This window comes from Bidens hawaiensis, unplaced genomic scaffold, assembly GCF_021521415.1.
Source record: "Bidens hawaiensis isolate Kalapana, Puna unplaced genomic scaffold, B.hawaiensis_p1.1 tig00017856_1, whole genome shotgun sequence".
Taxonomy (NCBI): domain Eukaryota; kingdom Viridiplantae; phylum Streptophyta; class Magnoliopsida; order Asterales; family Asteraceae; genus Bidens; species Bidens hawaiensis.
The window spans coordinates 333,479-350,278 of record NW_027492693.1 but is presented as its reverse complement, the minus strand read 5'-3'; the positions used below and the strand labels follow the sequence as shown (position 1 = coordinate 350,278).

The following is a 16,800-nucleotide window of genomic DNA, read 5'->3' as shown; positions in this document are numbered from 1 at the left end:
TCAGCGCGCTCTCTTTTTTGCGCAAACATGAACCACCCACTTCTCACATATTCTAAAATCTTCTCATATTTTTTCATTCTATCAGCTCTGTCAAACCCTAGCCCCCTTTCTTCAACCCTCAAATCATGTCACCCCCTGCCCCCTCCACCTCCAATTCCGCTGCCACCTGCCTCCTCCACCTGCGGCCAGCCGCCGCCGCTCCTCCGCCTCCTGTCTCCTCCACCTTTGCCCAGCCGCCGCCGCTCCTACCTCCTCCGCCACTGCCTCCTTCGTTGGAAATCAAGGTAAGCTTCTATGTCCATTTAACCTCAATACATAAACCATATATTGCTTGTCAATTACCTTTATTATTTGTTAACCACATACTAATTTATTATCAATTACCTTACTATTTCTTGTCCACTGATAATTGATATCTTGCTTGTATTATCAGTTTGTTTATGCTAGTTAAGAATTTTACTAGTTTTAATTTGTTTATCTTTAGGTTTTATTTCTTACATTGTAACAATTATTATTTTCTATCTTAGGATTAACTTATGAATCTTGTTGATAGATATAATGTCTATGTTTAGGTTTAGGTTTTGTTGTTGATTAATGTTAATTGAGCACTTGAATATTGTTTAGGTTTAGGTTGGGTTGTTGATTCATAGAAATGGAAGAGAAGCAACAATGGTCAAATGAGCATATAAAATGCTTAATAGAGACTTTCATTGAAGAGGTAAACAAGGAGGGTAGAAAAGGTTTGAGTTTGCAAAAAGATTAGGATTATATGATGTTGTTACGGGATGAAATTGTTGAGCAGGTAACGCAAAGTACTGAACAAATTATTAAAAAAAATGTTATTTTGGTTTTATGAATATTATTTCAGTGTTGTTTGACTATTATTTAAATTTCGATATTGAAGGACTTTTTTATTTAAATTTTAGCTTATTTAACGATTTCTGTTTTATTTTAGCAGTCTGTAGATGTTAAAAAATAAACTGTCTTCTTCTTGCAGACTGCAGAGGCTTGGTCCACATCTTCTGCTACAGATGCTTGCAGATGTGGTACGCATGCAGTCGTTTTACCTCTTAAAAACAAACAGCACCTTATAATCATATGAGATTGTTATTTGTTAGGGAAAAATCCTTTTTGAACTCATAATAAAAAAAATGCTAGCGCTAATCTTACCATTATATTAAAGCAAAACAATATTGTTGGGTCATATTTTGTGGTTTATGCTTTGAATATTGGGCTTAGTGTTGGGCTACACTATGTAAACCGAAATCAAGGGATTTCGGTGGGCTTTGCATGTATTGGGCCTATGTTGGTAGTCTATATATAGGATGTATGTTTACATTTGTAGGGCTGCCAGTTGGTTCATGAGTGGGTCATCAGTTGGGTTGTTCGTTCACGTGGTTATCAGTCGTCTAAAGGTTATCTTAGACGAGTATTGTATTGCTAGTGCTTAAGCACCCGACGTTAATATTAACGTGTGTTTTGAGCCATTCTTGTGTTCGACATGTTTGTGTTTTGTTTGTGTCATTGAATCATCTAGTGTTGGAAATCCGCACCAACACCTAGATTGTTGATATCATAATTGTAGTGATCCAGATTCGGGACTTACAATTGGTATCAGAGCCTTAGACCTCTTCAGGCTCGTTATTGTGATATCAAGGATTCAAGATTTTGATCTTTGATGGTTGTGGTTGATTTTCCAGTGATATTCTCGTCGAAGAAAGAAAAAGTTTTTTTGGTTGAAGATTAACCTAATCTTGGTTAAAATTCAAATCCCAGAGATTTCGGGATTTAATTTGTTACCAAAATTATCTGGTCAAAGCATCTTTGGGTTTCCTGGAAGTTCTCGGACAATTTTCATTGTTTTCGGCCATCATTTGGTCGTTCTCGGTGAAATTTTTTGGTTCTCGGTCACAACAGTTTTCGGCCACAATCAGTTCTCGGCTACAACTAGTTTTCGGCCACACCTTGTTCTCGGTCAACCTTCAGTTCTCGGCTACGTCCAAGTGTTCTCGGTCGACAAAGATTGTTCTCTGTTGATTTCCATTGTTCTCGGTCAACTAAGAGTGTTCTCTGTTGACTTCCTAGTTCTCGGTCAAGTTTCCGGTGTTCTAGGTTACTTTTCAAGGTTCTCGCCCTTTTGAAAGCATTGGGCTCACCTAGTTGGGCTTTGGATTTTGTTCAAGTGGGCTTCTAATTCGTTGGGCCAGTCATCCGAGGTAAGTTCATGGCCTTCTTCACCACCAAATCCTCTGAGATAAATTTTCAACCATGCTCTCTAGATTGTGTTGATAAAATCAACTTATATAAACTTCATAATTATAACTTAATCAGAGACATAGAAAGAGTAAAATCAGAAAATTTTAAACTTAAAAAAAATTGAAAAATCCTTCGTAGATAAAATAGAAGCATATAAAAGGGATCTCTCTAAGCTTAAATCTGAATTCAGCATAAAGTGTTGTCACCACCTAGATGCCAAGCATGAAATTGCTGAATTAACTGCTAAATTGGAAGCCTCCAAATTGGAAATTTTGAACTTAAATGCTAAATTTGAAAGAGCTGAACTTGATTTTAAAAAATTCGAGGGTTCCAGTAAAGTAGTTAATTCAATGATTGATAATTAATTATGGTGGAAGGAAAACGAAGGTAGGGGTATAGGTTACAATCAGGTGCCCCCACCTTACAATGATAACTATGTTCAACTTCCTGTCACCAAAGAACAAGAAGAAAAAGAAAAGTGCATGCAGTATGGTAAGTTAACTGCAAACGACAAGGGTAAGGTTGGTTCAGTCACGGAAACTGAAACAACAATCGGGGTGAACGATTCTAATGTGTTTACTTCATGTGCAGATGAAGTAATTATTGAGGAATGGACTGATGAGGATGATGATTCATCTGTTTTGAATAACAAAGACATTGACTCTCATGTTTCTTTAAATTTGCCGGTTTTGAACTCTGTTACTGCAGATGTCTGTGTGGGCTCCGTTACAAAGAGCAATAAACTTGATGAAATTAAAAATCCAAATAAACTTTTTTCACCTAAGTTTGTTAAAGAAAGATGTTCATGTACTCACCACTGTGAATCCAAAGGAAGACAAACAAGCTCACACAACAGAGCAAGATCGGGAATCGGCCACAACGATTTTTTCGTTAAAAGGCAAACCTGTTTCAACTGTGGCATTCTCGGTCACATTGCTAGAAATTGTTCACGTCTCCCGTATGTTCCATATTACAGACGCTATCAGAGGACTATGCCTCAAAATACCTACAAAAACTTTAACTCACATAAAACGAGGTGTTTTAAGGCAAAGCCCTCCGATGGTGATTGGCGGAGAGACAAGGCTTACAGGTCAAATTATCATCAGACCAAGCCTATTACGGTTCAAAAGCAGAACGCAAACTCTGTTTCAGAAAGGATAAGCGAGACATGTGAGTTTCTAGCCCCTTTCTCTTTAACGTTTTCGGGGTTGTGTGCATACTGTGTGTCAAGTTGGTTTAATCGAGTTGCTTGAAGTTGAGATGCTAGAATGCTAGCATAAATTTATATAAGTTGCTTAAAGTGTGATGTTATAGTATTGCTATATATAAATAATTCTATTATTTATGTGAGTAAGCGTGTATAAGCGTATGTTTATAGCGTGTATGCTTATAATTATTTATGTGCATGTGTGCGTAAGAAGCGTGTACGCTAGTGCTTATTTATACATGAAAATATGTATGAGTTAAGTGTGTATTGTCTATATATTCATGTATATATGCATGTGTGTATAAGAAGTGTGTAAAGTGTATATATATATATATACTTTTATATATGCAAGAATGTGAAGCATAAGTGTCATAAGTTGATGGTTAAAGCCTTTAGTAATTTTGTATATTATATGAATAAATTACAATAGAAATAAGACCAAAATAAATACTATACATAGATCCATATACAAGGAATGTAGCAAACCAAAAGGCTGTAATGAAGGCTAAAAATAAGGGACCAGATTAAAAGTGATTTAGCAATGATTAGGGAGATGATTAAGGAAAGTATATTCCATCTTCAATATTCCCCCTCAAGTTGGAGCATGTAAGTCTTTCATGCCTAACTTGCCGAGTAGAAACCTGAGTTGTTGTGTTGTCACACCCTCAAAATTCACTAACGGAGTTTTACCGTCAGAGGGTGTGAACTAACAGGATCGGAATCATTAGTTATAATCAAACCATAAAACAAAGTTTTAAAACCATGAAAACGTTTACGAGTAATTAAATGCGGAAGCGTAAAACCATAGAAACCAATGTTGCGTCACGCAGGACGACTTAAAACCCAATGATAACAGTTTAAAATAAGTTTGCATAATTAAAAGTGTTTCAAGCAATGCATGATCCTAAACCGCGCGCCCGCCTCGGCTACTTGAGAATAACATACTAAAAGTGTCAACACGGGGTTGGTGAGTTCACAAGTTTATATAAAATAAAGCGTTTAGCGTTTGCGTTCAGCGTTTTGCGTTCAGCGTTTTACGTTAAGCGTTTTGCGTTACCAGATAGTGTTATGTCAATTATATATCTATAGGTAGCTAGCCTATAAAACAAGTATTACTAAGTGTTCGACACCGAAGCTGACTGTTTATCATTTGCCTTGCCACCAGGTCTATCCCGACCATGGTATGTGTTTAGCCAAGATTACACCCACTCGACCTCCAGTCGAGTTTAGCGTTGGGTAGGGTTTGTCAAACCCAGTAGTACTACTCAACAATAACTCGCTATTATCCAATATTAAACGGTTCGATGTGAATGAAGGACTTTAGTTATTGCGTTTGCCACTTAGTCTTTACAAGTGATATATAATTTATATTAACAAAATCTTAAATGCGTTTATCGGAGTATGTTATCTCCCCCAAGTGAAAAGCGTTTGAAAATAGTTTAGAGGGGTAAGTGAACTCACTGTTTGCGAAGTATTCCCAAAATAATTCACCAAGATGCGCGTCACAGAAAACTCTCTCTAGAGTTCTAAAACAACAAAGAGAGTTTTCTAAGTGTCTGAATATTATCGAGTCTCTAGACCAGGCACATAATACCTATGCACACAACATGTTTCGTGTTTCGTTTGTGAATCGTGTGTGACTTTAACAAGTGTATTTGTGATACATTACATGTGTGAGCAATTATTTACGTGTCATGTATTCATAATGTACATCACTAGCAATTACTCCCCGTAAGGGTAATTTGGTCAAAACATAACAATTAACTTGCAATTATTCCCCACGAGGGCAATTTGGTCAAATCATGAAAATCAATTAGCAATTATTCCCCGCAAGGGCAATTTGGTCAAAACACGATAATAAATTAGCAATCACGTTGTTTCATGCAACTTTCACAAAATTCAGCAACTAGCTTCTTAACGACAGAATTCTACTTGCAAAACTAGTCTATCCCACCGATCATAGCATCACAATTAATTTACCAAAAATCATCACAAAAGTATATATGTCTTAGGTTTCCAGAACATATTTTATTATATTTTTATTCCACATGGGTTTCTCACAATAATCAAATCATTACAGCAAACTCATAACAGTCAAATTCATGCGCAACAGAATGTTATTTGAAATTCCCGTTGAATGAAAAATCCAACAAATGCAAGAACACTTGGGTTAGGTTTCTAACTCAACAAGTAAACTTCCAGAAGTGGACCAACCCAATTGGTCTCGTAGTTCATGAGATATACTAATTACAAAACAACCTAACAGCAGGTCTCACAATTCAGATTCGCACTTTAGTTTTGTAAAATCATAAAGATTAACTTTTACTCGTCCAAAAATTATAAACTTGGACTCTATAAAAACTAGACTCAACAAAGTACCCTGTAGTGTTAACAACCTCAACCAATTTCCACATTAACATTTTTTTACAGTCGTCTAAACATAACTTACAATCTGTCCAGTACCAGTTTTGACCTTTAATCACAATTAAATCGTTTGACCAACCAAAACACTTCCAAATTTGGCGTGGTTGGACTTTCTGAAAACTAGACTCAGAGTACTACCTTGTAGACTCATAATTTGCTCAGTTTGCTTTTATATTCAACAAGTTACACATCATTCAATCTTAACGATCACTGCTGTCAAAAACTCAGCAAGCCTAAACAATCATCAAACATGCATCCTAAGCATACGACATAACCCAAAACATGTAATACACATAATTAATCATAGAAAATCAGTAGCAACCCTCTAGGGTTTACAAACAATCAACGATTCATCAATCTTTCACCGTTCAAAATCACATATGATCCTCAATATCAACAACCAATACATAATCAATCATCCTCTAGCAATAATCAATCATAAGAACACTTAATATGATATTCAATAGTTAGGGTTTCATATTTATACCTTAAAACGCAGAAATAAACCAAGGGAAACGTGAGGGGTGCTTAGAAACGAGTGTAGGATGCTCCGATTATGAAGAATCAAGCTTAAACGAGTGTGATATGTGTGTGTGTGAGGCTGCCGTCGCAAGAGGGAGGGGAGAAAGGGGCTGGCCGATCGGGTTTGTGAGGGAGAGAAGGAGGTTAGGGTTTTAATATTATTAATAATAATATATTACACTTTGGTCCCTCAACTTCTAACTTGTACTTTTCTAGCCTAAATTAACTAGTTTGCATCTTGAGTTAGCGTTTTATACTATGTTATCACATAACACATAAGTCTAACACATAATTAACACATAATTATTGTTTTAACGTTTTTCGTTTATTCACCAATCGTTTGCGTCAACTCGTTTGTTTTTCGGTGCAATTCCTGAAAGATTACACATGTAGTAAGTGTTAAGCGTCATTTAAACCCTAGTTTAAATGTAATGAGGTGTGCGTTATAGATTCAGTGATCTTTAAGTTTGAATTGACGGAGTTGAGTTAACGGAGTTAACCTGAAATTGACGATTGTCACATGTGTCCCTAATCCCTTGGTAAGGCGATCCGCAATTTATATTTTGGAATCAATGGGCATATGTTTGATTTCTTTTGACTCGACTCTTTCTCGAACGAAATAGCGATCCATTTCCACATGTTTGGTTCGTTCATGGAAAACTGGATTGTTAGCGAGATGTCTAGCCGCCTGATTATCACAAAATAGGGGAGTTGGTCCATTCGAGGGAATGCCTAATTCGCTTAAAAGCCATCTTGGCCACAAGATTTCACTAACTGTAGATGCCATGGATCGGTATTCTGCTTCTGCGGAAGAACGTGAACCACTAATTGTTTCTTGGTTTTCCAAGAAACCGGCGCCCCACCAAGTAAAACCAAATATCCTGTTCGTGATCTTCTAGTATACGGACACCCAATCCAGTCAGAGTCGTTGTAGGCCGTGAGAGCACAACCTCCTTCACGAGGGAGAAGAATGCCTTGCCCAGGTGTTCCTTTTAGATACCGAAGACTCGATGAATGGCGTCAAGGTGATTTTGTCTTGGATCTGCAACAAATTGACTTAAGACATTTACAGAAAAAGCGATGTCGGTTCTGGTGACCTGTAGATAGAGAAGTATTCCCACTATACATCGATAACGGCTAGCATCAACCTTGGCCTCTCGATCATCTCGATTGAGTTTTAGGTTTTGTTCCATAGGAAAAGAACTTGGTTTGCATCCTTTTAAACCATAATCTTCCAAAATGTCTAAAGTGTACTTCCGTTGGCTTAAGACTGTGCCTTCGGAAGTGCGAGCAACCTCGATGCCAAGGAAATATTTCAAATCTCCCAAATCTTTGATGCTGAATTGTTTGTGAAGTTTTTCTTTTGTGTCACTGCTTTTAGAAGGACTATTTCCCACTACAATAACGTCGTCTATGTAGATAAAGGCGGCCACAAATATGCCACTTTGCTTAAAAATAAAGAGAGAATGGTCCGGTTTAGATTGTTTGAAGTCGTGATTAAGGAGAAAAATGGTGAATTTTTTGTACCAGTTACGGGAGGCTTGTTTCAACCTGTAAAGAGACTTTCTCAACCTGCAAACTCTTGTCTCACCATCTTTGGAAAAACCTTGTGGGATCTTCATGTAGACTTCTTCATGTAATCTCTGTGCAGGAAAGCATTATTAACATCAAGTTGGTGAATTCCCCAATTCTTCTTGGTGGCAGCGGTAATGAGTGTTCTTACCGTGACGATCTTTGCCACTGGAGCAAAGGTGTCATGGTAGTCCACCCCTTCTATTTGGGTGAAGCCTTTGGCAACGAGGTGAGCTTTGTATCGTTCTACTTCTCCATTTGGCTTATACTTCACCTTATAGACCCATTTTAATGACGTGTTTTCCTTCGGGCAGGTTTTCAAGGGTCCACGTGCCATTTTCTTCGAGTGCTCGAATTTCTTTTATCATAGCTTGTTTCCATCTTTCATCCTGCACAGCTTGTTTGAAAATTCTTAGCTTATCATTGGAATTGATGGCGGCTAAGAAAGCTTTGTGAGTTTTAGAAAATTTATCATAAGAGACAAAATTAGACAAGGGATGTACCGTAAAGGAATCTTGAGTTGGTGCGGTTTTGGAGCGGTCAACCGATGGGGGAAGACGAATATCTTAGTTGGCAAGTCGAACCGGCTGTGTTCTGTTTCTCTTTGGTCTATTCGAGTCAGCATTGGTGGAATCATCTTGGCCCATTTCTGTTTGATCTGCAGCGGTACTGTGGGCCTGATCAGTTTGGGCCTTATTGTTTGAGTAGTAGACACAATTTCAGTGGGTGGCCCATGACCATTTTCTTTTTGTTGTGCGGAAAGGTCCTCGTTTAAAACGTCACAGTGGGCTTCCATACCCTCATTTATTTGTCCTTTTTCATTTATTTGAGATGGAATATACTCACAGGAGGCATTTGTGAATATTTCAAAAATGTCTTGTTCATCCTTTTCACATTCAATATTGTCAAATGGGAATTTTTCTTCGTGAATTTTAAGTCTCTAGAAATTATAATCTTTCCTGTATCGATATCAAGGATTTTGTACCCTTTCGTTCCTTGTGGGTAGCCCAAAAAAACACCGGGTTTTCCCCTAATTTCGAACTTATCCCCTTTGGTATTGGTGTTCCAATGGTACGTTAGGCAACCAAATACCTTCATGTATTTGTAATCGGGTTTTTGGTTGTATACCAATTCATAGGGAGTCTTGTCATCAATGACTTTGGATGGGAGTCGATTGATGATGTAGGCAGCCGTTAAAACGCATTCCCCCCAAAATCTTTTTGGAAAATTGGCTTCAAAACGTAAAGTTCGTGCAACTTCAAGTAAGTGCCGGCGTTTGCGCTCCACGACCCCGTTTTGTTGAGGGGTGTGAGAGCAAGTTGTTTCAAGAAAAATCCCATTTTCTTTATAAAAAAATAACATTTCGTTAGAGGTAAATTAGCCTCCATTGTCGCATCGAACTCTCTAGATTTTTTTTCCAAATTGCATTTTGACCATTTTGTGAAAAAATCTTAAATGATTGCTGGCTTCGTGTTTGTATTTTGTCAAAAATAACCACGCACTTCTACTATAATCATCTACGATAGTTAGAAAATATCTTACCATCATGTACGCGAATGATGCTCAAGGTTAAAAAACTAAGACGCTCAAATTAAATTCGAAAACAAAATATGTTCAAGGTTAAAACCTAATACTTTCAAGGTTAAACTTAAAACATTCAAGCTTAAACCCGAATACTTTCAAGGTTAAAACTAATTATGCTCAAGACAAAAATTGATATGATTGAAAAAGGTTAACCTTCTGATGATTGAGGCATGAATCAATCATCGCAGAAAAATGAATTGATATAGAAAGAGATCGATTACTTGGAGAATTTGTTCAAAACTTTAACGACGATGATGAATTTCAACCCTAGGTGAGGAGACGATGAAGTTTGCTCGCGTTCATGGCTCCCGTGTTTTTTGAAATCGAATGGTATAGGAAGTCGCGTACCTAATGCATGATAAGAGATTATTATATTGGATCATTTACTTATATATATATATATATATATATATATATATATATAGAGAGAGAGAGAGAGAGAGAGAGAGGTTAGAATAAAAAGTGAAAGTTTTGTGAGAAGTATTGGAAAAAATCTAGACCATTGGATTCAATATAACACATAAAAGCATTTTGAGTATAGTTACAATGTTAGTTAAAGTAATTATTGGGTTGCTAATAAAAGTTCCTATTATTATGGATCTTAATTACTACGTAATTAAGATTCTGGATTTCTGTTTGCTTAACAATTATCTTCTCCATTAACAACAGCCATTATCTTCTCCAATAACAAATAAACTATTAGGGAATATTGATAAGCCTTTTGCTAAAACGCGGCTTTAAATGTTTCTTCATCATGCTTATATGCTTATGAACAAATCCCTTAACAAATTGTGCACCTAACATATGTTTGAGTAACTTCCATTCCAATGTCATATTTTTTTGGAAAACTGTCTTTTGAGGAAACTGCATCACCAAAGAATTATAATTAAACACACCAAAAAAATGTTGGATGTTAAACAAATAATGCATATGATTTTCTGAAATTACACACGAAATAATGATCTTGCCCAATTAAAAACACATCTGACTAAGGATGAACAAAAATACAATATCTTAAAACTGATTGCTAAAACACAATAAAAATATCATTTATCAACAAAAACCCATAATTATTTTATTTATTTATCCTAATTAACTATTCAAATTAAGATTAGACCAAAACAATATACATTATAAAACACACAATATTTATAAATGCTAAGATTTTGGTATTTGGAAATATCAAAACAAACCTGGAAGTTCCTTATATTATTTTTGACATTTTTGTGGCTCTCTATTTTTGTTTTTCTTTTTCGACTCTCAATTCCATGTCTAGGTCTTCTTATTTCAAATAACAAGATGAATAAATAGAATTTGATAGTTTTATTTCTACTTTTTTTACTTGATGAAAACGATTGTGTTAAACCTAAATGAGCACGTAGTGTTTTAAATTTTTGGCGATGATTCAGGATGAAGATCGAAGATAAACTTTGATGGAGAAGATTATCCGACAAGTTCAATTGGCGGGGGGGGGAGTTAACTTGATTAGTAGTTTCCAAAATTTAATATAACATAGTAGACGATAATACCCCTGAAGTGTTATAAAACAAGTGCAAAAAATAGGAAAAACACAACAGTGAACCACAACCATTGGATCATCAGATCCAACACTCCAGATCTCTTCCTACACTTCCTAGACACACTTTATTTTTAGTATAGACTCACCCTATATATATATATATATATATATATATATATATATATATATATATAGAGAGAGAGAGAGAGAGAGAGAGAGAGAGTATGTTAAAGAAGAAGTAAGAGTTAAGATGTATCAAGTGGAGTCATAAACTAGAACTCACTTAGCATAGCTGGATTTTAGTATGCACTTAGATAGTTGATAAAAGAAAGTAAAGGAGCTTGGAGTGTATGCAGGGCTATCCACACGGTGTTGGCATCCAAAGAGTGGTTTTAAAAGGAAGTTTTATGTATATATAGTTTTATTCCGCGAAAGTTTTTGTAAACTCTGATATTTGAATTGTGTTTATGAGTAAATCCTAATATTCAATAAGGTGCTCGGGTTTAAGGCCTTACAGTATGTGTGTGTGTGTAATGTTACGGCTGTAAACAAGCCAAGCCGAGTCAAGTTGGGCGTGAAGTTAAACAAGCCAACTTGGCTTGACTTGTTTATTTTAATGAGATGAAAAGTCAAGCTCGGCTCGCTTATTTTGACGAGATGAAAAGTCAAGTTCGTCTTGAAAAAAGCTCAAGCAAGCTCGTAGCTCGTTAAAATTTTTATTCTTTTTACATATATTGATATATAACAGGATTTATTTATTAAATGTATTATTTTTAGTTTTCTTAAAATCGATATAAAATGAGCCATCAAAGTCATTTGTCACCTCTAGGATTTTATCATAAACTACTCTTCTTGCCTTCCATAGAATGGTAACATTTAAAAAAGAATATTACTCAGATTTGGGCGGTGCGCATTAAGCAATGACAGCAAGAAAAATTATGTGAATTGGAAAGGAATCTATTTAATCATAAAAAGGTTACAGTATGTTGAATAGAAAACATGAACGTATGCTACTCCAGTATAACAATACAATATAAGTAAAATAGATAGCGGGAGAAAATAACTCCATTACTTCCTTCATGATTCAAACCACTTCCGACTTGCATAAGACTGAGCCATTAATTATTTGGTTTCGGGTCTGGTTGACTCACCTAGCTGTGGTTTACATTCCATACTTTCTTCATCCATGAATTTTACCTGTAAAGACCTTTTCTTTTGTCGTCGACAAGCATGGAGGCCGCATAGTAAAACTACCCCCAAAAGAGGGATCATTATTACAAGAATGAGCGTGTGATGAAAGCTATTATTATATTTCTTCACCATATTTTGACTTTCACAAAGTTTCAATCCTGTAACATTTCCACACAGACCTGGATTGCCTTGGAATACTTGTATGGACGAATTCATGAAGATAGCAAATGAGGTTGGAACTGGACCTACCAGCTCATTGTAAGACAGGTTGACATCAATCCCACTATGCAATTTTCCAAAGGCATTAGGAATTGAACCAGACAATCTATTATGCGAAAGGTTCAAACTTTCCAAACTCACTAAACTTTGAATTTCAGATGGTATCTTGTCTGTGAGTGAATTCCAAGATAAATCAAGTGTGGTGAGGTTACTTAATTTACCAACCTCAGATGGGATTTTCCCATTGAACTTGTTATTACTAAGATTCAAGTAATGAATTTGTTTCCACTCATCAATGTATTTTGGTATCGGCCCGTCCAATCTGTTTGAGGATAGATCGAGAGCAAGGAGATTATGAAGTGACCCAAGCTCTTGAGGAATAACACCTGAAAGTTGGTTGTCTTTCAAGGACAAATACATCATACCTTTCATCTTTCCAAATTCATTTGGAATCTCACCAACCAAATTATTTGATGAAAGATCAAGCCTTTGAAGTCGAGTTGAATTTCCAAACTCAAGGGGTATGTAACCACTGATGTTGTTATATCCCATCCCTAAGGCTGTCAGATTCTTGCATTTAGTCCAGTTTTGAGACAAATTCCCATGAAAACTGTTATAAGTAACGTCAAGACGATCTAAACTTGGATATACCCCGAAGCTATTCGATATGTCTCCGGTAAATTGATTAAAATCAAAGTTACCTCTTATTAAGCTGGAGCAATCTCTTATGCCTATTGGTATGGGACCGGTGAGTCGATTATGACTTACTGATAAATACTGAAGCACTTCTCCATGGCACAAATCATCTGGTAAATGACCAAACAATTGATTGTTGTCAATTTCTAGCTCAAGCATGACTGGACTTGACAGTCCTTGTGGTATAGGACCGGATAAATTGTTCACACGAAGATACAAATATTGTAGGCCTCTCAGGTTTTTTAGGGATGGAGGGATAGAACCACTTAGTTGGTTTTCGCTCAGCGCTAGCTGAGTGAGAGACTTCAAATTCCCTAGTTCGGTAGGAATGGATCCAGAGAGTTGATTTTGGTACAAGTGTAGGAGATCCAAAGACTCTAAATTACCCAAAGATGAAGGAATTGGGCCGGAGAGGTTGTTTGCAAAGAGGCTGAGCCTCCTAAGTGAGACTAGGCTCCCGAGTTCTTGTGGGATCGAACCAGTCAAATTATTTTGGAAAATGTACAAGACAGTAAGTCGCTTCAAATTCCCAATGGTAGGTGGGATAGTACCACTCAGAGAATTGTTACTGATATACATTTCCACAAGATTGACAAGGTGTCCAAACTCATGTGGAATTTGACCAGAAAGCATGTTATCATCAAGGTATAAGTAAGCCAAGTTTCTTAAGTTACCCATTGTTGGAGGCAGTTCTCCTTCCAAGGAATTATCATACAACGCAAGCTCGGAGAGAGAGGTCAGTTGACCAATCTCTTGTGGTATCGACCCATTTAATTGATTTTCAAAGAGGTGGAGGGTCTGGAGATTGGCTAACATCCCAATTTCCGGTGGGATTGCCCCCGAAAACTTATTTCCTGAAAGATCAAGATAAACAAGTTTGGACAGTAGCCGGATTTGTGCGGGGATTGGACCAGAAAAGTGGTTTACACTAAGCTCAAAACGAGAAAGATTGTGGAGAAACGAGAACGGGAACTGGTCAAGAGTTCCGTTTAAATCTAATGTTGTAAGGTTCAACGTGTGAACGGTCCAATCATCATTGCAACCGACACCAAACCATGAAGTGCATGGAGTGGAAGCGATAGCATTCATAGGGAGGGGAGTCCAAGAAGAATATAGTGGGGAGTTGTTTGGAGTTTGAAGGCTAGCTTTCCATTTAAGAAGAGCGTTGGCCTCCTCCAAAGATGCAAAAGCAAACTTTGAAGGTGAAATGATTAGCAAAGCTAGAGATAAAAGTAACAAGTGTGTACAAGACATCATTCGCCTTGTCATGTTTTCTTGATTTTAAAAATGATGGGTTGTGTGTTCTAATTTATACTCGAGCGACTAACCTTATCTCCGGGCAATGCCATATTTCCACAAGGAGTGTGCTTTACTTTGAGAGAAATAAATAGTTATCGTTGTTACGTGAAGAGTGTTTATTAATTGAGGAATAATGTCCTTTAGCAAACGACTTAGATTTAGAGCATTAAAGTTATTGACGTGCTTCACACTGTAGGAAAAGCTGGGCCTCATAAGAACTAAAAAGTAAATAAATAATTTAAATGAATGAACGTGGTACATGCCGTGAGTACTAACCAGTTGAATTTGAGAAATATGGAAAGAAAAGGTCGTTGGTATTAATTCTTATGTGGGGTTATTAGATCACTTTCGTATGATATTATGGATACCTATATTGACTCAAAGTCAAGATAAAGAGACAATTTAATTTCTTTTGAAAGATATCAGATACAAACAAAAAGTAAAACACCCGTCAAACCGGTCGTCTTATTGGGTCACCAGTCGGCCAGATTATAGGTCGGATCAGATTTTATAACCGGATGAATTCTAATTATAATCATATATATTTTTATACATATAACGTATATGTAATAATAAATAATAATTTATATCAATGTGTGTATAAGAATTAATAGCAGTACTCTTTAGCGCATTTGAGTTTTATTCATTCAAACAAATTACAATAATAATAATCTTTTGACTAGCTGGGGGCAAAGCATGATACACACAATCTCAAAGTCATGGGTTCGAAACACATATCTAGTATTTATCTCAAAGTCTTAGCTTCGAAACACTTTACTTAATTTTTGAATTTGAACAAAATTAAAGCCCAATTTTAAAACTCATCCCATCGGCTCACCAAAACAGAATTCAGCTCCAACTTGCACCTTAAAAGCCCATGGAACCAACTGCCAATTATTCAAGTTATGATTGCCTTCCAATAAAATAAATAATACTTTTTTAAAATGTCGATTTGGTTAAATTTGACCCAACTAAATCCGACTATTGATTAATAGGACCAATTAGCTAAAAAAAATCACAGGCTTAAGAAGGCCTACGGCTTAGGAAGGCCAAGCGATTAATCCCCGCCTAAGTCTGATATTTACAATGATGGTTAAAACAAGCATATATGTGTATGTATTTAACATGGTTTAAAAAGTATAAATTTATTAATAAAGTTATGAATATTTATAGTTATACAGTAACATATATAATTTTTTATTTTTACCAACAGCTATGTTTTGAAATTTCATATTTCTAACAGCTATGTTAAACAAAATAATAAACTATTATAAATATATAACCCTTCTTTTCGTTGTTAACCTCTTCTTCATTTCCTTCAATTTATCACATAAATAAGAGCACCAATAATGATTAAAATTAAATCCAGCATACTTTACCTCCTAAAATGATTTCTCAAATATATCATTTATCAATATAGCCAAAATGATGTCCTAATGATTTTGAAACTAAAATACATAAGCAAGCAATTGATGGACCCCCATACGTGAGAGGAGTCGAGTATTGGAGTTTCAAAAGAGAAACACATGTATACAGAGAGAGGTCGTGAAAATGGAGCCAATTTTCTATACCTTATTAGTTACTTTAAGCGATAATTTAAGATGAGCTAGCAGCTTTTCAATTGCATTGACCATTTCGTATACTTTATATAAAGGCGTGATGCATCGAGTAAAACGGGTCTTTCACCTAAATCAGGGCTGGCTCTAAGAAAAAAAAAATTGGGTTGAAAACGAAATTTTTTTTGGGCCTTAATTAAATCAGTATTTTGTTGGGTTTAAACAATTTAATTTTGATATGGGCTTATTTGATTATAATTTAGGTTGTGTAAAAAACTTTTGTATAAAACTATGACTAAATATGTCACAAAAGATACTAGAACCCATAACCTTTTAGTTGGGAGTAATACATCTTTGCCACTAGACCAAGCTAGTGCGTTATGTAATTGAGTTTAAACACTAAATATACATATCGTTTTAATAAAAAATACATATAATTTTTTTTAAAAGAAAATTTGGGTCTAGCGAGGTGTCGGGCCTATGATCGTCGACCACACAGCCCCCCTTAGGGCCGACCCTGAGTCCTAAACAAAAATGCACATATGTCGTAAGTGATTTGTCGCCTATGAAGCACGGTGACGGCTCCGATGGTAGGGTACCCGTCCCGGGGACGTATGGGGGACGGAAATGCGATGGGGACGTTTCCTAAACGAACCTGGTTAATGGGGACGGATCCAAAACCGTTTCGGAGACATTTCTATAGCGAATAACGTGGTGGACGGGCCAAATAGCATACTCCAGCGATGAATTCCGGC

The 16,800-nt window shown here is 36.2% G+C and overlaps 1 protein-coding gene across 1 annotated transcript in view; it reads right to left on the bottom strand.

Moving 5' to 3' along the window:
• LOC143554832 (uncharacterized) overlaps window positions 1–14,444 on the bottom strand; it is a 40,359-nt gene extending 25,915 nt beyond the window's left edge. Inside the window, exons 1-4 of the mRNA XM_077044508.1 lie at window positions 13,802–14,444; window positions 13,382–13,729; window positions 12,707–12,880; window positions 12,560–12,634 (exon numbers count right to left, since the gene is read on the bottom strand). Of these exons, the coding sequence (XP_076900623.1) occupies window positions 12,560–12,634; window positions 12,707–12,880; window positions 13,382–13,729; window positions 13,802–14,444 (1,240 nt within the window). The remainder of the gene's footprint in view (window positions 1–12,559; window positions 12,635–12,706; window positions 12,881–13,381; window positions 13,730–13,801) is intronic.
• Window positions 14,445–16,800: the final 2,356 nt, after the last annotated feature.